At 52.3% G+C, this 20648-nt stretch overlaps 1 protein-coding gene across 1 annotated transcript in view; it reads right to left on the bottom strand.

Moving 5' to 3' along the window:
• The window catches only part of Cacna1g (calcium voltage-gated channel subunit alpha1 G), a 64481-nt gene that overhangs the window by 22772 nt on the left and 21061 nt on the right, over positions 1 to 20648 (bottom strand). Inside the window, 11 exon segments of the mRNA XM_048365851.1 lie at positions 115 to 299; positions 432 to 500; positions 2151 to 2274; positions 2411 to 2511; positions 3398 to 3829; positions 6512 to 6705; positions 6790 to 6874; positions 11309 to 11464; positions 11542 to 11656; positions 11789 to 11974; positions 12747 to 12898. Of these exon segments, the coding sequence (XP_048221808.1) occupies positions 115 to 299; positions 432 to 500; positions 2151 to 2274; positions 2411 to 2511; positions 3398 to 3829; positions 6512 to 6705; positions 6790 to 6874; positions 11309 to 11464; positions 11542 to 11656; positions 11789 to 11974; positions 12747 to 12898 (1799 nt within the window).

Genomic DNA, 20648 nt, shown 5'->3' on the forward strand with positions numbered 1-20648 from the left:
GGGGTCCTAGACAGGAGACAGGACCTATGAAGGATTGGATGCTGACAGGTATCCTAAAGGAATGCATATATTGCTAGGGAGGGGGCTGTGTGGAGCTTCCAGGGATGGGGGCACCTGAGTGGGCGCAGGGTCCGCAGCAGCCGCAGCACCCTCAGCATGCCCAGGATCTTGGTACCACTGTCGGAGACCATGGACACCAGGATGTCGATGACTGAGATGAGCACCAGCAGCCCGTCCAGCACATTCCAGCTGCTGCGCAGATATGCCTGCTCCCCGAAGCACCAGCCCAGAGCCACCACCTGGAGACCACCGCTGTGTCACTGCTCACCTTCCCTGTTGTCCCCAGCCCATCCCTCCACCTTCAGCTACGCCCACTGTCCCCACGCTCAGCAGGAACCAGAGGGCCCAAACGAGCAGCCAACCCCCATCACCTTTACTGTCATTTCAGCTAGAAAGACTGCAGTGAAGATGTAGTTGGAGAGGGTCAGGAAGATGCGTTCCTGCAAGAGAGAAGAGACAGATGTTGCCCACCAGGAGGCCCCATCCACAGGCCAGATTAGTTCTGCATACAGAAGCCAAAGCTGCTTTGAACATTTGAAGCAGGAAGATGACCTCCACCCTCCCCAACAATGCAGAGAACCTCAAAAAGTGCTCTCTCCCCCTCCCTCACCCTCTTCCTCTCCCCCACCCATCAGTGCCAGGCCCCAGTCTCATTTTGCAGCTCCATGAACAGTCTTGCCCCTACTCCTGAACAGAATCTCCCCTAAACACAAGGGACACACTCTGCACCGCAGTGCTGCTATCCAAGTCTCAAATTCCAGGCCCAATTCCCTGATTTCTTTCTTGAAACTACAGCAGGATTTAACTTGATCTCTGACTCCTGCCTGCCATCCTACCCTCCTTACAGCTTTGCTTTCCTGCTGTGTGCCCCAGAAATAGAGCGGCAGGCAAGCGAGGGACCTGGGTACAGACTCCATAGACACTGCATTTATGCCAGGCATGAGCAATCTAGTATGCTGGTGTCTATGGGCTGAGGTCAGCCCTGGTGGCAAAGAGAGGGGTGTAGAGAGCCTGAGCCGGCAAGCCTGACAGTTGGGAACAGAGAAAGGGAAGGAGGGAAGCAGGAACAATAAGAACTGGAGCGGGGGGGGGGGGGGGGGGGGAGGGGGCGGGGGGGCAGTGACAGGGCCTACACAGGGTCGGGGGAGGGGAGATGTCATCATCCCAGCCAGGGTACTGTCTTACCCACATATTGCTAGTCCGGCCCCTCCATTCCTCAGGCTCCTCTATCCCCCTCCCTGGCCTGGCTGGAGCCCACCCTAATGGGAAACAGAAGCCCCAGAAGCAATGAAATCCAAACAATGATGTGGGAGGCAGCGAGGAGGGGCGAGGAAGGGGGCACCTCTGGCCACACCAAGAAAGTGGCATAACATGCTGAGTGGAGAAACAGGCTGGGTCCTATGCCCTTCTAGGATCTGAATTGCTCAAAGCAGGGAGAGGCTGTGATGCCAGTCTGGGAGAGACAGCTCCCCAAATGAGTTGTGCTCATCCCAAAGACCAGAGGCCCCTAATCAGGGCAGCCCATAGTCATGTCTCTGACCTCTTTTGGCCTCAGGAGGACAGACAGGTTCCCAGCCAAGCATAAGTGACCAACACCCCCCAACTACAACCCAGAAAACTGACCTGTCTGTGACCTGACAGGACCACAAGGAGGAAAGAGCAGCTTCCATGTTATCTACAGGAAAGACTGGGTGACATGTCCCTAATAATATATCAATCACAGTGAAAACAAGACCTCTAGGCCAGGCACAGCCTATGCAGGACAGTCTTATGTGCACCATCCTCTCACAGGATTACCACCCATGTGCCTTGAAAGCCCTTGGCACAGGGAACAGAACTTGTGTTACGATAGAGCACCTGGCTATGCTGGGCATGCTCATAGAGGGGAAACTGGGGCAGGAGAGGATCTGGAAGGTCATGTCCAAGAGACCTAAGGGAGAATCCTGACTCGTGTCTCTGATATGTGAGCCTGGGTGGGCGGGTGACTCTCTTGGCCTTCTGGCTTCTTTTCCTTGTTCTTCACACTGAACCAGGAAAGGCCTGACCCCCAGGAGAACTCCACAGCCATGGTGATAGTCCCAGTGACTCACAGCACTATGGGGGTCAATTTTGGGGCGCTCCATGGCAATGGTGATACAGTTGAGGAAGATGATGACGAGGACCACGTGATCGAACATCTTGTGGGTGATAATCCGGTGACAGAGGAGTCGGAATCTATTCCGGGAGAGAGGCAAAGACTGAGAGAGAAGGCATTGCTCATAGATCCTACCCTCTGAAGGACCCTAGCCTGAAGTCCTCACATCCCCACAGCAGGACAGTACTGTATAGCACAGAGAGAGCCCCAACCTACCTTGACTGAGGAGGGAAGATGTAGGCAGACCAGGAGTCTCGCTCACGGCAGCAGGCAGGGAGCCTGGCTCGGATCCAGGCTCGAATCCGTTCCCCTTTGCTCTGTGGAAGGAACCCTGGGGCATGAGCAGGACCAGGCCTCCTAGATACCCCCCCCCCCCCACCCTGCAACCCACCTTGACTCCTGGACAGCACCAGACCCCTGATCTGGTCCCCACCTTTCCTACCTCTAGCCCAGCCCTCTGCTGTACCTTTCTTCCTTCCTGAAACTACCGCCCATCTCCCTCTAAGCCCTGTGGGTTCTATCTCCCCTTGAACATCGCCATCACTCCCTGCTTCATCTCCCCCTCCACCTCTGTACCCCCCTTACGAGCTTTCTGCTCATCCCATCCCTGCCCCCATCCCAGTCCACCCCCTCATCCTCCCGCTTGCCCTCCTCCTTCCCTCCCTGCTGGGCTTGAAAGCTGCATCAATTATCAAACATTGTACTCATCACAGCTGTCTGCTCAAAGACACACCTGGACAGAGGAGACTGGTCCTTCTCCTCACATGCTAACCCTGCATCCTGGAGCCCTGGACCCATCCCCAGAGGAGAGGACATGGGGGAGTGTGAGGAAGCTGGGGGAGGGGTGGCTGGGTAAGGACAGGCTGGAAGTCAAGGCTTGTGATGAGGTCCAGATGAGAAAAGGGGACAGGAGAGGGACATCAGTTTAGAGAGATGAGTGATGGGTCTTTCTGAGTCACAGGGGGAGGGCCATGAAAGATTCATACACATCTGCCTGAAACCATTCATATCCACCAAAGATGGCACAGCCACAGCCCCAGGCATGACAGAGACCTGGGGCTATGCAGGAGAGCAGAGGGAGAAAGGGGCTGTTTGGAGGTCAGCTTCCAGGCTGGGCATTCCTTTGGACACACTGCCCCCTGGGTCCTGTTGCCCTCTGTTAAGATCAGCAGTAAAGGGTCACCATGTCCATGAGGGACTCACCAGGTTGCCCTCATCATCCCCATCGTCCCCATCCAGCGGTGGGTCATCGGGCCGCAGCGCTTGGGCCAGGCGCCCCGAAGCTGACTTGCCATTGCAGTCCTGGTGCTCAGAGGTAGAGCTGCGGCCACTGGCTGTGCGGTGCAGCCCAGGCACCTGCAGGGTGTCCGGCAGGTCGAAGGAGCTCTTGGCCTCACGCTCCAGGGAGCCTCGATGGCGCCGGTCACTGCCTGCTGGACTGGCCCGCTCTTCTTCTGAGCTCTCATCCTCATCCTGGCTCTCCCGGCCCTCACCTGACAAGAGGGATCGTCTCTCCCCACTAGGACTCCTTCGCTTCAGGCTTGGGGCACGGCCCAGGCTGTTCCGGCTGGAGCGTCTGCTGGTCCAGCTGCTTGCCGCGCTCCAAGGGCTGTGTGGGGAGCTGCGGGCACTGGGCTGATGGGTGAAAAGAGGAGGGGTGGTTTCACTCAGGGCTACAGAGCTCTACCCCTCTCTGGCAAGCCTCACTGGCATGACACTGGGAGTGAACAAGAACCCTGGACTCCATGCCTGGGTTCAGATCCTGGCTCACCATTCAGCTGTGTGACCTGAGGCAAGTTATTAAACTTCTCTTTGCCTCTGCTTCCTCATCTGTAAAGGAGATATGGAAACAGCCCTTGTTCTTCATTTGGCTGGTGATAGGTAATATAAAACAACCACAAGAAGAAACTCAAACAAGTCAAATGACCCAAACAAGAAGACAACCCCATTTAAAAGTGGGCAAAGGAGCTAGGTATCAGTAGCTCATGGCTGAGAACTGAGGATCATTGTTTGAAGCCAGCCCAGACAGGAAAGTCTGAGAGACTCCTATCTCCAACTAACTAGCAAATAGCTAGAATTGGAGCTGTGACTCCAGGGGTAGAGTGGTTAGCCTAGAGCAAAAGAAGTCAGGGACAGTGCCCAGGCCTTGAATTCAAGCCCCAGAACCAATATAAAAGCAAAACAAAATAAAACAAAAAGTAGGCAAAGGACCCGAATAGACTTTCCTCAGAAGAAGGCACACAGCCAACAGGGATCTATGAGGGGAAAGAAAAAATCAACATCACTGATCGCCAGTGAAATGCAAATTAAAAGCATAACGAGCCAACACCTCCCACATGTTAGAAAGGCTATCAAGATGGATATGGGGAGAGGGAAGCCTTGCACACTGTTGGTGGGAGTGTAAATTAGTACAGCCATAATGAAAAACAGTATGAAGGTTCCCAAAAAACTAAAAATAGGAAGACTGTATAATCCAGCAATTTCATTACTGAATATGTGTCAGAAGTATTTGAACTCAATATATCTGTCTTACGTTCATTGCAGCCCTGTCCATAATAGCCAACATAAGGACTCTCAATCAATAAGTGGGGAAAAAGAGAGCATATATAACCGGTTTATTTAATGGAATACCATTCAACCTTTAAAAAGAAGGAAATGTCTCTCATCTGTATTAATGTGGATAACCCTGGAGGTCATTACACTAAGTGAAACAAGTCTGACACAGGGAGACAAACACTACATGATCTCATATGTTGAATACAAAGAAGTTGGCCTCATTCCAGTAGACAGTGAAATACAGTTTGCAGATAGGAATGGGAAAGATGGTCAAAGATACAAAGTTTCAGGGCTGGGAATACCGCCTAGTGGCAAGAGTGCTTGCCTTGTATACATGAAGCCCTAGGTTAGATTCCTTAGCACCACATATATAGAAAAAAGGCCAGAAGTGGTGCTGTGGCTCAAGTTGGCAGAGTGCTAGCCTTGAGCAAAAAGAAGCCAGAGACAGTGAGCAGGCCATGATTTAAAGCCCCAAGACTGGCAAAAAAAAAAAAAAAAAAAAAAAAGATACAAAGTTTCAATTAAAAAGGAATAGCCAGCACCCATGGCCCATGCCTATAATCCTAGCAACTCAGGAGGTTGAATTCTAAGGATTTTGGTTTGAAGGCAGTCCCAGCAGAAAATCTCATGAGATTTTTATCTCCAATTAACCAGCAGGAAGCCAGAAATGGTGGTATGTATGGCTTAAGTGGTAGAAGGCCAGCCTCCAGAAAAAAAAAAAAAAAAGTTAAGCAAGAATGTGAGACCCTCAGTTCAAGCCCCCAGTATGGCAGAAAAAAAGAGGAATAAATTTTGTGATTTACTGCACAGCTCAGTTAATGATGTCATAATATATTTTGCAGAACTGCTATGAGTAGATTTTCAGTGTTCATATCACAAAAACTGTATGTGAGGTAATAGATAATTAGCTTGGCTTAATCACTACATAATGTATACATATATCAAAATAACACATTTTACTCTACAAATACATACACTTATTTGTCAATTAAAAATAAAGTCTTAGGTGAGTGCTGGTGACTAATACCTGTAAACCTAGATACTCAAGAGGCTGAGGTCTCAGAAGCATGGCTTGAAGCCAAGTGGGCATGAAAGTCCATGAGACTCTTATTATTTTTACTTAACCACCATAAAAGCTAGAAGTGGAGCTGTGGCTCAACTAGCAAAACACTAGCCTTGAACACAAAAGCTCAGGGACAGTGCCCAGGCCCTGAGTCCAAACCCCAGGTCCTGCACACACACAAAAATGTGAAGCTTGGCACCAGTGGATCACACCTGTAATCCTAGCTACTCAGGAGGCTGAGATCTGAGGATCTCAGTTCAAAACCAGCTTTGGCAGAAAAATACATGACTTTCATCTCCAATTAACCACCAAAAAAGTTGGAAATGGAGCTATGGCTCAAGTGGCAGAGTACCAGCCTTGAGCAAAAAAGCTAAGAGATAACACCTAGGCCCTGAGTTCAAGCCTCAGTACTGGCATATACAAGAGTACACACAGACACACACACACACAATACCACGTATATCTAGCAATATCTGCCACAGACTCAGAAATGACATGGTAATATGTGAGAAGAAAGGGGGTCTAAAACCTACTTTTCAGAAGAGGCTCTGAGAAGTCTTGTCACTCAATGAGGGGACAGAAGAAACAGGATAAGAATCCTGCTCTTTCATTTCCAAGGCTGAAGCCTATAGGCCTCTATCCCCTCTTCCTTCTGCCCTCTACTTCTCCCACCATGGACACCCATAAGCATCCCCTACCGGTGACTTCATCTCATGGGCTGCCCCAGGATCAGCCGACCCACTGCTGCTGGTACAACGAGAGCTGGGGCCCAGAGCCTCGCCCTGGCCGGTGCTGGAGCTCTTGGGCAGTGACATGGGTGTGGCAGCTGTGTGGATGATAAGCGGTGGAAGCAGGCTCTTCCGAAGCTCTGGGTGCTCTCCCAGGGACACCACTGCAGGAGGACAGAGGTAGAGAGCCTGAGTCCATTCAGGGTTGGCCTGACACCAGGGGCTGCAATCCTAGGAGAGGTACTCACAGGCCAAGTGCTTCTTCCTGTTTCCATCGCCATCCACGCTGGGTGAGAAGAAATCAGGCTCTGACTCGGACTTCGTGGCATCTCCCTAGGGTGAGGGAACAGTGGGCCATTAGGGCCCTGCCAGGCAGGGGTCATTGGGCTGGACCAAGGTCTCCCTCTCTTCACACGCACACACCACAGAAAGGGCCACAGGAACCAACAACCACGTCACGAGGCATGCACAGGAGCAGGCCAGACTATCCAGGCTGGGGACTCAAGGTTTACCAAGGTTGTGCCTCTGCCTCCCACAAGCCACACCTCAGATAAAGGCCACCAAAGCCCATAGCACAACCAGCCTCACTGGAATGGCAATAAGGCTCTGAGATAGGGACTACAGTGAGTGGCCAGGCAGGCACGTGGCACAGGCAGGAGGAGCTGGAGACCTGAGTGAAAGGTTCACTAAAGCCTCGATCCTGAAAGTCTAGTGGAGGTCACCAGGCCTCTATCCATGGCTCCTCCTTTCCCAAGCCTCAAACCTGGGGGCCCCTGGAGGACATTGAAATACACTGGCCAGCCAGAGTGGCCCAAGGATGTCACTTCAGTCTGTCTACCTCTGCTCTCTACCCTCACCCCAGACCTTCTCTGGCCCTATCTCTACTTCTCTATCTCTGAGATCCCTTTTTCCATCTTTCTTAGCAGGTCAGTAGGTTCCCCAGTAATCACACACTTCTCCTTAAGAAGTTATAAAAAAAAATACTTGATTGCTACTTTTGATAAGGACATAAATATTGGGTAATTGGCATCTCAGGGGATCATTTTCATTAACTCAGTTTATATCCCTAACGAGGCCTCTAATTATCAAGTGGGATCTCCAGGGGGCTGCTTGAGATGTGCAGCACTATGGGGGTCCCATGGGAAGCCTGGCTTCGCCCCAAATTCCAGTGCCAGTGCAAGGAAACTTCAAGGCACATGCTCAATGTGGGGGCCATAGGACGAGTGTGTCCTGAGGTAGCAGGCTAGACCTAATTGGGTGATTAGGGAGCCTGAGACTCAGATGAATTTAAAATTCCAGTAATGTCCTGGTAAGAGCCACACCCACATTCCCACATCCTCCAAGGACCTGTCCCGAGTTGAGGTAGTTTGGGGTCTCCAATGGAGGCCCAGGGCACTGAGTGAAAGGGAGAGAAGTGGAGGGGGAGCATGCCCCATGGCCACAGGTCTTAACTCCACTGAAGCTGTTGACCTGGACTTGCCTGGGACCTCAGTGTAGGCACAGGCACACATGATGCACCGCCCCCCCAACACACACATGTGCACACAGAGGATTCTAAGTCCCTTCCTTCTCCAGCCTATCCATCGGCCTGGCAGATATGGGAATGTGCCTGTGGGTTGATGAGGGCAGAGGCCAAGAGGCTCCTCCATTCTGTGTCCTCAAGGGGGAAGGGACTTAAAATCAAAGCAAACCTCACAACACCAATGACCACCACGGCTACCACAGGTTGCACAGCAGCTGAGCATGAACGGGAGCACAGAGACAAGGAGGCGGAATGGGGGGGGGGTGGATGGGCGCAGGGGCATGCTGACTTGTGATCTCGTACCTACCCCCTGGGAGTCGACAGGCAGCTGAATACAGCTTAACTGTCCACTCGCATCTTCCCGTTTGCTGATTTCCTACAGGGAGAGGGGGAGGCAGGGGAGGGCCGCTGGTCACAGGCGCTGGGGCCTTCAAATATCAGCAGTGTCCCAAGAGGATGAAGACAAGGAGGGTCCACACCCCATAGCAAAGGGAAGCGAGAGACACATGGCAGAGCATGGGAATGGGACCTGACGGCCTTGCAGATTTCAACCACAGGCCCCCCCCCCAGGCCAAAATGAATCTGAAGGATATGGGCAGAAGCCACGACTATGGGAACAAAGGCAGGGAAGGCTCCAGGCCTCCAGTCATCCTAGAAACAGTGGTGACCATGCATGGAGGGGGTGGTGCACAGTGATGAACACTAGCTCACTGCCCTACAGGTGGGCAATGATACAACCATGACCATCTTCTAGGGACAGGCACCTAAGGTGAGTGAAGTTATGAAAAGTGACACAGGTCATGCAGAGTAAGAGGCTGTGGGTCAAGACCCTGCTTCTCCAGCTCATAACACAGCTCCTTGGGCTCTGAGGCATGGGTGTGGGGTAAAGGTAAGGAGGGCCAGAAGGAGAAGGGAACAGAAGCCAGTGACTGGGCTTCAAACAGGAGGCACAATCAGGCCTCCTGATTTCTCAGACTCCCAGCCACAGTCCCTCCAAGTCAGAAAGGATCCAGCTGCTCCGCCGAGTGGGATGGGATATGACAGGTACCACTGTGTGACAACACTGGGATGATGGCTCTGATGTTGTTTAATATCAATTAATGGCCACACACAGGGCCTTGCTGCCTGCTCATTTAATTAAGTGTGTAGATGATAAATATACTGGAATTCAGGGCGCTGCTCCCCCTGGCGAGTCAGGAAATCAACAGCCAAGCAGGCTCTGTCCCCAGGGCCACCCCCTGCCCACCCCTGGCAGGATGATGAGGCCAGTGGGGGGGGGGGTTACCCTTGAGATCTCCTGCTGGGGAAGTCCATCAAAATGGGATAGCTGTGCCCTACTCTGAGGTGGGTTGTCTTATTTGTAGAAAAAAAAAAAAAAAAGAAGAGAAAGAAGCCAAACCAACATTCCAGACCAATATAAGAGCAAAGCCAGACTCTCCTGCTAGACCCATGGGACCTTCTAAAACCCCACCCAGGAGCGAGCATCTGTGTGTCACCACATGCAGGACAACGGAGGAGAGGTCCAGGCCCTTCACCTGGGTATTTCAGAGCTATCACTACTGATCAGCCTCACGAAGCGGGTACCACACCTGAATCATCCCAGCCCCCTTGGGACCCCCTCTCTGTACTTAGAGAACTCTAAAGACCAGGAGCCTTTGTGGAGTCCACGCTGAAGCTGCTCACACAGATCCCCAGCAGGGCCAGGGTGACCGGGCTGGGCTGGAGCTGGCCAGGCAGCTCTGTTCCCACACTCAGCCATGGCTGCTGCCTAGCAACCAGGCCAGCTCAGCCGCACTCAATTTAACAAGGTGTTTGTGAATGCTGAGTGATGGGGAGGGGGTTTGTCTGCACTGGGCACCCCCCAGGACTGCCATGGTGGCTGATAGCAAAGAGGGAAAATACTTGGGTATTTTCCATTTCCCAACAGAGCTCCCTGGAATCTTTGTGAGGGAAGCTTTGTGTTAGGAGCTGCTGTTTCAAAGAGGCTTAAAGGGACCATCCTCACTCTGTTCTTCCTCCTGCGAGCCACAAGCAATAGTCAGGTGTGAGGCCATAAAGACACTGATTCTCGAGGGAGCCCTACAAGGACCCCTATCAACTCTTCAGGCCCAGGAAAACCCCGGAAGAAGTGTCCCTTTCCAGAAAGAGCACTGATAGCCTCCTGTCCTATTAGAGGATCCAGCCATCCTCAAAGCCTCCCCCACAGCTACCCTCGCTACCACCCAGCAGGGAGGAAATTCGATAATAGATAACTAGAGAATTAAAACTGAAGCAGGGAGAAAGGCTGGTGTGGGATGGATGGACCCGCAAACTGCGCCCCCCTCACCCCCACCCCCACCCCAGTCTAGCCTGGCCCATAGGGAACAGCCCTCCCTTGTAAAGGCTGGGAAAGGGTTGGAAAATAGATTTTTGTTTTTCCACCGTGTGCTAGGTATTTATAGACTAGGCCGCAGCGGGAGTTTCCATCCGGGTCACCCAGAGAGAAGTGGACCAAGAGCTTCTTCCAGGCCCAAGCTGGAGCATTTCTAGGTTGGGTCAACCTGGCCTGCCTGAGATACCAGGATGCTAGGATAGAATCTGAGGGCTGAGGTGGGAAGAGGCAGCACTGAGGGAGAAGGCAGTGGGGTAAGGGGTGCAGCCCTTTGGACAGAGAGGCTGGGCCCTGGCACAGCCAGGGTAGGATCAATGTGAATCAATATTAATTGATGAAGGAGGTGATGGGAGTCTGGGCTGGAAATAGGACGCTCATCTCTGCCATGCCTGCAGCTAATTGGGCTCATTTCTCACCCTGGGCAGCTCAGCCCTGTCCTGGCCCTGGTGGCATCTTTATCAGCTCAGCCTGTGCTCAGATGACTTGCACGCAAGCCTCCCACACCCCTTAGCCCAGATGGATCTTCCCCAGAAGCCCCAAGGAGCACTTGTACTCAGGGTGGGGGTGGGAGGAGGTCTAGCTGCACCATTTGCACCTAGCACTGGGCTTGGGAAGGTTCTCGTTAACTGAGAGAAGCCCACTGGCCACTAACCTAAAACTCAGGGATCCCACTCAGCCATCCCATCTCCTGTGTGGTGAGACAGGAGGAGCATAGATCCAGTGCCACTACCCTGAGGTGTGGCCAGAGGTACCTCCCAGCCTGCCCTCCCCCCGAAACTTGGCAGCAGAAGGAGGAAGTGGCTCAAGACAGGCAGCCATTACTCCTGAAAGTGGGACTAGCTCGGGCAGGTAAGGTGGTCAGAGCAGGGGTTACCTCTGCCTGGAAGCCCTCCACCAGAATGGCGACCAGCAGATTAAAGAGGACATAGTTGCCGAAGGTCATGAGGGCAATGAAGTAAAGCGCAGCCCAGGAAGATGTGGAGGCCATGCCATTGTAGAGGACTTTGTTCCAGTCCTCTTGGGTCAGGATCTGCAGGCAGAGGATATGAGTCAAGGCCTTAATCTGAGATGACCTCCATGTTCACCCCTGCCCTGTGACCCTGGCACCTGAAACACAGTGACGATGGCCCAGAGCAGGGAGTCAAAATTCTTCCGGTCTGGCAGTGTGTCCCCGTCCCGCTCAGATGCAAACTTGCAGCCAAAGAGATGCATGCCCAGGATGCTGAAGACATAGGGAGCCACAGACAGCTTCAGGACTCAGCATTCCCACCCCTACCCCACCCCCAGGCCCTGCTCCCCTGCTTGGTTCACTCCCCCACCCCCTCTCCACCTCTCAACTTGAGCTTGCGCTCACCTGAAGATGAAGATAAAGAGCATGAGCAGCATGCAGAAGGTGGCCACGTTGTCCATGGTCTTCATAAGCACCACGAGCTGCCGCTGCAGCGCCGGCAGGAAGCGCACCAGCTTCAGCACCCGCATCAGGCGGAAGGTCCGCAGCACCGACAGGCCACCCCCCTGCTGGCCCACGATCTCCCACACGCTGCAGGAGGGTGCAAGTAGTGTGAGCCCTACACCTTTGCAGCGAGCCCTCCCTTTCCAGGGACTCAGCACATCTGAGGCTGAGCTGGCCAGCCAGGCACGGGAAAGGAGGCTCATATGGCCCCTGGGACGCCAGGCTCGGGGCTCCAAGGTGAGGAGGATTCACATGACAGCCCCAGCCGTTGATGCTCTCTCCTTCCAGTCAGAGAGTACCTCCTGGCAGCAGGTTACCCTCTCCCTAAATCCAGCCAAGACAACTACATCAAGTTATGGAAGATTTGCTTTGTTCTCTTCTAATGAAATCTAAAGCCAATTCCAAAAAAACCAATAAAGCAGTTCTCCTGGCCCCAGGCCAGTGATGGGGGAGGGGGGAGGAGACTGGAATAGTCTCCCAAGGTTTTGGAACCCTAAAGCAAGTTGCTAATGGCTAACTTGGTTTCCAAGCACTTTACAAGCAGCGAAGGCTGGCTAGACTTCACTCCTTCACTTCCTCCCCAAAGTCACCTACTCCAGGCTTGGGTGGGGTTGTGAACAAGAGGTAGAGGTGATTGGAAAAGGACCCAGCCAAAGGAGCTGTGTCCATAAGAACAGGTTGGGCTAAGGGAGAGGATGGAGTTGAGCATGGGGCCACAGGCATGGTACAGTTTATGGGCGAGTGTGGCCTGGTTCTAGACTTTTCCACCCCAGAGGAACCGGCTAGGCTGCACAACCCCTCTTCCTATACCACCCCTGCTGGCACTCTTACAGCAAGAGGCAGTGGGAAGCAGTCATACCTGATGACAACAATGACACCATCAAAGATGTTGTAGGGGTTCTTGATGTAGCCAAAGGGGCCATACACCAGCAGCTTCAGCAGCATCTCCAGGGCAAAGAGGCTGGTGAAGACAATGTTGCTAATCTCCAGGGCATTGGTGAGCTCTTCAGGCTAGAAGACAGACAGCAGGGCATGACACAGTACATTCATCCTTGAGCCCCATATCTTGGTCCTTCTGGGGCCCCAGGGGGAGAAGAAGCATGAGCAGCATGGGAGGGTTCGTGAAGAAGACTCTCCCCTCCACAGGATCCAGGAGCTAATGCATTTTAGGACAGCCACATTGGGAAAGGGCCACGTGAAACCCACAGCCCCCAATTAGTCCTTCCCTGGTCTTAAGGCCACAGACTTACTGGGGTCTGTGCAGCATGTTTGTTTTACCTCCCCCAGGATCTCGGAGAGCATTCTGTCCTGTGCTACACCAGTGCAGTGGCCCTGGTCAGGTCAGAAAGACAATGAAGCCAAAGTTTCACATGCCATCAGCTACTCCATGAACTTGGCAGCCTTCAACTGGACAACCACTGGCTATGCTTGCTTTCTTCCAGGACCCCCCACCCCCCACGAAGGCACATCCTTTTAATCGCAGTCAGTGAGAGAGAGGGAGAATGAAGAAGCACCTTCAGCCTCAGCCTGAGACCAAGCAAGACACCTGGAATAATCCTTAGCTTATCCTGTCACTCACTCTGTAACCTTCAGCAAAATTCTCAACCTCTCTGGCCAACCATAAAACATCAGGGGTAATTCCTTTTATGTTCCTATGCATGGTCTGGGATTGGGACCAAGAATGCATCCTAGAGAGGCCCTTAGAAGAATAAGTGACAAACCCTGTCTCATCTGCTGTTCCAGCTCACTAGTCATAGCCCTTCCAGCATGGAATGCTGCCTGAACGCCTAGCAATGTACCAGGCATTGAAGAAGCTGAAAAAAAGATGCCAGCCTCATGTCTGCCTCCCAAGAGCTCAGTGTCTAGCTGGAAACAAGTTGTACACACACTAAACAGCTGAATAATCACAAGGGGCTTCAAATCTTGCCTCAGTGCCAAAATAAATGATCCAAGCAATAAATCCAGGAGTTCCGAGGGGAGAAGGTAAGGGGTGAACACACTGAGAAAGGCTCAGTCTCCAAACACGATGTGAACTCCAAGGGGTGAGTGAGTCTTCCCAGGGGGTCAGGGAGGGGAGAGGAGGGTTACATGGGAAACCAGAGGTAAAGTTCTGGGAGTTGAAGAGAGAAGGGAAAATGGAGGGGGGGGGCAGCATGGCCAGGCTGAGGGCTGGGATAAGGTAGAGATGTAATTGATTCGATGAAGCCCACTGCCCACTTAACAGGGGAAAGGTAAACCCAAAGCCCAAAGTTCATAGACACTGCTCACAATGTCTGAGTTAAAGAAAGAGTCAGGGCTGGAGACATGGCTCAAGCAGTAGATCACCTGTCTAGTAAGCATGAGACCCGAGTTCAAACTGCCATAAAAAGAAAGAAGTAGCCAAAGGAGGCCCTCATTCCATCAGACACCGCCTCCTGCTCGCCCAGCTGCCTCGTCTGGCGGTACAAGCATAGAGCCAGCTCCTGGGCATGACCAAATGTATCCTAATGGCCCAGTCTGTGCAGCCAGCCTGGAAGGAAGGGAGGAGAGCTGGCAGAAAGGGATTTCTCGCTGGCAGGGGTCTGCTATGGGGCCTGGGGGTCCATTGCTACTCAGAAGGAGACACTCTATGAAAGGGGTTCTTCCCAAAGCCATCTTGGGAGGCAGAAAGGTTAGCAGGCAGTGCAGTGAGCCAGCTAAGCAGAGGGTGAGCAGCTAGGGGGGGGTGAGGGGAGCTACTGTGACCTACAGCCCACTGCTTTGGCAGATTGCAAACAAGTTTTAAGTTTTGTGAGTGGGAGCAGGAGGGGATATTGTCAACTGACTTAGTTCAAAGGGTGACACTGAGGAAGGACCTTTGGTCCTTTCCAATGTAAGCATGGTGTAAGAAGGTGGAAGTGTGGTCATAGTCCATGCAGACAAAGCCCAGGGCTCTGCCTCCTGATCTCACTTGGATCAGGATTTGAATTTCAAATCTGGTCTGCCAGGAGGGAGGGAGTAACAGTGAGCCTGTCTCCGGGTCTGGTCACTCTGTTATCTGCCCCATCTTCCACCCTTGGGCTGGATAAAGATGGCAAGCAATAACCACATAGTGTGAGATTCCCAGGTCTCTGACTAACCATTGCTTTACTCCATGAGTTACCACATAACCATCCTCCCTGCTAACACTGGACAGTCAAGATCCAGACCCGGGAATGGACCAAATGTTCATGCATCTTCTAATGGATATTCAGTTATATTTCAGACCAACAGAGATGCATGAATAAAGAATGAGTTGATGTGAACACACAGCTGAGGTGTACTTATAATGTATAGATTTCACACATCATATAAATTATACAAATTGAACATCCTTAGTCTGACAACCCAAAGTTCAAAATGCTCCAAAATCCAACTCTTTTTGAACACCAACATAATGTAAGTTCCACCTCATCTCATGTGACAGGTCACAACCAAAATATAGATGCAAGCTGGGTCCAGTGGCTCATGCCCGTAATCCCAGCAACTCAGGAGGCTGAGATCTGAGAATTGCAATTCTAAAGCCAGCCCTGGCAGAAGAGTCCCTGTGAGACTCTCACATCCAATTAAGCACAAAAACAACAAGACAGAACAAAATACCAAAACTGGAAGTGGAGCTATGGCTCAAAGTGGTAGAGCACTAATCCTAAGCAAAAGAGCTCAGGGATAACTCGCAGGCCCTGAGTTCAAGCCCCGACCAAAAAAAAAAATTACAGGAGGCATTATGCGTCTTTCCAGGATCCAGTAATCCACACACATCACCCTCATCCCAGTAATCTATAGTAAAAAGCGCTCCTGTCCTAGACAGCCAGGTCTGCCCATGTTACTAAATCAGAGGCTGGAATGTTTCGTAGATGTAGGACAAGGCCCAGGGACACAGTCTCAGCAACATGCTTGCCCCTGGGGCCACAGCCGTAATTCTGGCCACAGCTGTCTCCAAGGGGCAGAAGTGGAGCTCATTTCTGCTGAGCCCAGCATTTCATTTCCTCTGTGTCAGGACCAAATGAAGGAAAGATGGGACCCTCCCAGAGGGCCAGGGAAGCTGAGGCTGGGTGAGATGTGAGAGCTAGATGGAGGTCACATGGCTCCCTCAGAAAAGCCTATAGCCTGGTCTCTTGTAGTTCCCCTTTACCCCTGACCTTGAGGCCCTTTCCACAATGTCACCCCATCTCCTCACCCAGAGGAAACCAACACAACGCACATAAGTGCACTCAAGCAGGTCCCAGCCTTGCCTCACTGACTCTCAGCATCAGAAATGCTTTCTCAGGTCTCAGTTGAATTCTCCCTGCTCTTCACAGGTGTTGGGGCCCAGTGGAGCTTTGTGGGAAGAGAGGCCAGGAAGCCCTGGGTATCTGCACCTAAGGCCTTGGACCTCTACTCTGTGGTGATACTCACTGTAAATTCCTTCTCCCCTCAGACTGACAGCAAGGGTGGACCCAGGTGAGCTGCCCCCTACTTCACAGGTCCCACACTTCCCAAAAACGGAACAATCTGCCATCTGTGAGACTATTCTTGATAAAAAGGAACTGCACCTAAAGATAGCAGGCCTGCCAACTCTGAGACTTTCCACCTATGTAACCAGTGCTCTCTCCAGTTAAACAAAGTAACACCAGCCCATGAAGAAGCTACTCTGTAGAGCAGAAGAATTAAAGCCTGTGAAAACCTGCAGCCCAGGGCCAAGCCTAGATGGCCCTGTGGGCCCAGACAGGGCATGTATGAGCTGTAGCTCAGAAAAAATCAAGAGCACCACAGAGCTCAGAGGCAACTGAGATGAGTGGGCAGCTCACCTGCAGTGAACATCTCCAGTAAAAGGCTACAGGAAGGAATACATAGGGTATCCTTAAAACCAAGAATCTAGAAGGTAGATAGGTCCCACAGAGTTCAGGCAGAATGGCCTCCATCTTGGACTCGAGCTGGACTTGCTTCTGCTCACAATGTTGCCACTGAGGCTTGTACAGGAAGGGAAGAGATTTGGAAAAGGGTGTATTAAGAAGATTAATCTGGCTGCACTAGTGGCAGCATGCGGATGGCTTGGAGGGGAGAGATGACCAATTAGGGGATACTGCAGTGGTCCAGACAGGAGGCCTGGGAGCCAGCACTGAAAGACTGATGTGTGTTTCCTGGGAAGGCGAGACAGGATGAACAAGATGAGCCAGAGCTGAGGTGGAGGCTGAGATAAGTCCTCCCAGCCCTGCCCAAGCCCTCTCTGCAGACCTCAGCTCTGAGCCAGTCCCCCTAAAAATCTCTGCTTCCCAATTTGAACTCCTTGGCTCACTTCACCTCTGCTATTTGGTTTTGTTTGAGGCAATATCTTGCCCTATAGCTCAAGCTGCCCTTGAACTCACAATCCCCCTGCCTCTATCTCTCCAGTGCTGGAATTACAACTATGTACCACTATGCCTGGCTTATCTTGACTTTTGAAGGTTCTGCCTGATGTTCCCACTCACCCACCCCAGTGTCATGGACCAGCCAGCCTGCAGGGATGGATAAGAGTCACTGAATCAGAAGGCAAGCCTTCAAGGAGGTGTGGGAAGTCAGAGGACACAGGGCAGTCCTAAGGAATCCCATAGGCCTCACAGATCACACAGCCTAGCCCTTCGCTCACCACTGGAAGCTGGCCTCGCTAGCTAAACAAACCCCCTTCCCCCGCCCGCCAGCACTCTCATGTCACTATGTCCCCAGAGCCTCCTCACCAGGCATGCAAGGCCAGAGTTGACTTTTTAGCCACTTGCTGCCATCTCCTCAGCTCCCCGAAGGCTTCCTCATAAGCATACAAGCCAGGTAGAACAGCATTGCCATTGCTGTCTTGATGTCCAGACAGTCAACTCAGGCCCCTGCGACTTAAAAGTCCTGGAGCCTCCTCCTGCCCTTCACCCACCTGGAGCTGCTTCTGGCCCAGAGCTCACAGGGGGCCATGTAAAGGTTGCCCTCATGATGTAGACTACAGAGGGCTCCTGCTGGGCTTCCTGCCCAGGTGAGTTCTTACACCTGCATCTTCCCAATGCAGCTCTAGAACTGCTGAGCAGCAACAGAGTCACAATCAAGGCTGTGCTGATGGAACAGGTCAGGGCAGGCCCAGGGCTACATTATCCTTCATCCACCATCCTCCTTTGTGGGTTTCTGCCTCTGCCCCCTAGATCTGCTCTTCAGGGGCATAGGACACACAAACTCGGTCTTAGCAAGATGACGTAGGAATGGAGAAGCAGTGCCCCTCAGTTGCCACGCCACACCCACCCTGGCCTCCTGTGTCACAGTTCTGCCCTTTCCCCATCTCCTCATCTTCCTTCCTCTCTCCCTGACCTGTGCTGGGGTCTGACTCCCCATATACTGCTAATCACTGTGTCCATCCGTTCTCCACCCTCCTGTCCCCTGACCCAAAGAAGAAAACCCTCTGTACAAATACAGCTCCATTTATCTCTGAGCCTGCTCACCTCATGTCAGTTCTCTCTAGGGACCTTCTAACCATCCCTTTAGTGGGTAGGGCTTGGTAACATGCAGCTGGGACCAGCCCTGCCTCTTTTGTGCCTGGTCTCCCTGACCCTTTGTGCCCTCCTCCTGCTTGTCTTCATCTACCTCTCTCCTTTCAGGCCAACATTCCTAGTGCTCAGTCTACACCCATTCCCTCCCCTTCGATGCCCTCCCTGCACCATCGCCCTGCACTCCCAACTCTCCAGCTGTCACTAGGGTGTAAAGGACACTAAGCAATCTCCCTACAAATCCCTGGCTCTTCAGCCAGAGAGCTAGCGCCTGCCTGATATCCCTCCCAGAATGGCCTGCTGCCACCTCAAATTCAACATGCCCCAAAACAAAGTCCCCTGCCTTCTCCTTCGAACTTCCTCCTTCTCCACCGTCTGGCTCCACCCTCCCCTGGCAAATCTGTTTGAGAACATTGGCGTTATCTGGGATGCATGCCTGCCCTTCATCCTTCCAGGCAGTCAGGTGCCCAGGCCACAGGGCCTGCCAATGGAACCACTGTCCTGCCTACCCCTTTCCTCTCCCAGATGGCCTGCTGTGGGTCCCCCTTTACCTCTGCTTGGAAGAATGGAATCAGTTCCAGACATTGTCCCTACCCAGCCTGCACCTACAGGGAGCTCTGGATTTCTTCAGCATTGCTGAGCTAGGTACAGCAACCCCTCTCCCAACACCTCACGGCCCATGCCACTGATATATTTCCCAGGCTGGCTCTGGAAGGTTCCATCCTCACTATACCTAGCTGCTCTGCTCTTCCTGACCTCTCCACAGCCATTTTCCCCACAAGCCCTCTCAAATCCCTTACCCTGGGGTGAGCCCCTCCCCGTTGTGGCATTGGACATGAATGGCAATTTCTCTAGCATCTACATGGTATGGGAGCTCTGCCTACAACCCCCTGGCATTCTAGTGTTCTCTCCAGAGAGACTCCTCATGCAGAATCAGGGAGTCCAGAACCAAGAGATGCCTGAAGGCCATGAACACTCCTTAACTAGACATTGCTAAGATAGTACCATTCTTGTTCCCACACCCAAGATGTCCTGAAAGTGTGGGGCCAGGTCGGGTGTTACAGGATTATCTCTCAATGCCTTACTTAGCTCCCAGCTCCAGCTCTTCTACCTGGAGGTCAAAGGACAGGGTTGGGTGGTGTTCCACAAAGCCTTGCCCTCAAAGGCTATTATTTGGGGTGTCTATGTTGCATATATGTGTTTTGTAGAGAGAGAATTTCCCAACTTCCAGCAAAATGGAAAAGAAATCTGTGACTCCCTTCAAATGTTGAAACAAACCACATCTGGATACACACACATACACACACACACACATCTCACGCCCCCCCCCCCCCCCCCCCCCCCCCCCGCCGCCTTAGCTTCTCTCAGTGAGGACAGCCGACTGCACTCACTTATAAATAGAAACCCTCTCTGGATGTGTATCTGGAGTGACAGGACAGGTCTAGAGACGGAGTGGCAAGAAGAATTGTTTCCTGCCTCTGTCTTCTCTGGACCTATAAGGTCATCTACCCCAGGCCTCTCCTCTCCCTCTGTTCCCCCAGCCTCACATGCTGTAATCTTGCTTCTAGAACATGAGCTTAGTACCTGTACCTCCATGGTCACTCAGACCCTAGAAGGGGATACTTAGGAAGCACCTTTGTTCCCAAGACCCATCCCCTGGAGGGCCAAAGCAGCCCAGGACAGAGACTAGGACCACTCCTTTTCAGAGAAGTACCAGGATGGTCCCCAGCCCACTTCTCAAATCTGCCTTACACCAAAAGCCCTCCCGCCCCCCAAAGTCGCAAGGTCTGGGTCCTGAAGTTCAGCTACCTGTCAGCTCTCCCCTCCCCCTCCTACCTAGACCATCACAGCAGCCTTCTCCTTGGCTCTCTGCCTCCTTTCTCTCCTCCCACCTTTTCACTCTCACTCTACATGGCTTCCAAAAGACTTCTGATAAAATGATCTGATCATATCATTGACCTACTTGAATCTTTGTTGAGAACCTATCACCTTCAGGATAAAATCGTGTCTCTCAGGACCTGGCCTTAGGTTTTGCTGTTTTGTTTCAGTGTCTTCTCTTGTCACTGATCCATCCCAGCCTGCACTCATTCTGAAGGCCTACACTCAGTTTCCATGTCTGGTGCCTCTGGCCCCACCCCTTCCTGTGCCCTTCACTGGCTCCATTCTACCCGTCCTTCAAACTCAGCTCAGAGTGCATCTCTCTCAAATCCACATTTAGTGACCAATTTGGTAGCTTGAAATTGGCTATGGTGGGAGCATTTTCACCATAGAAATTGGCAAATACTACA

This window comes from Perognathus longimembris, chromosome 17, assembly GCF_023159225.1.
Source record: "Perognathus longimembris pacificus isolate PPM17 chromosome 17, ASM2315922v1, whole genome shotgun sequence".
Classification (NCBI taxonomy): domain Eukaryota; kingdom Metazoa; phylum Chordata; class Mammalia; order Rodentia; family Heteromyidae; genus Perognathus; species Perognathus longimembris.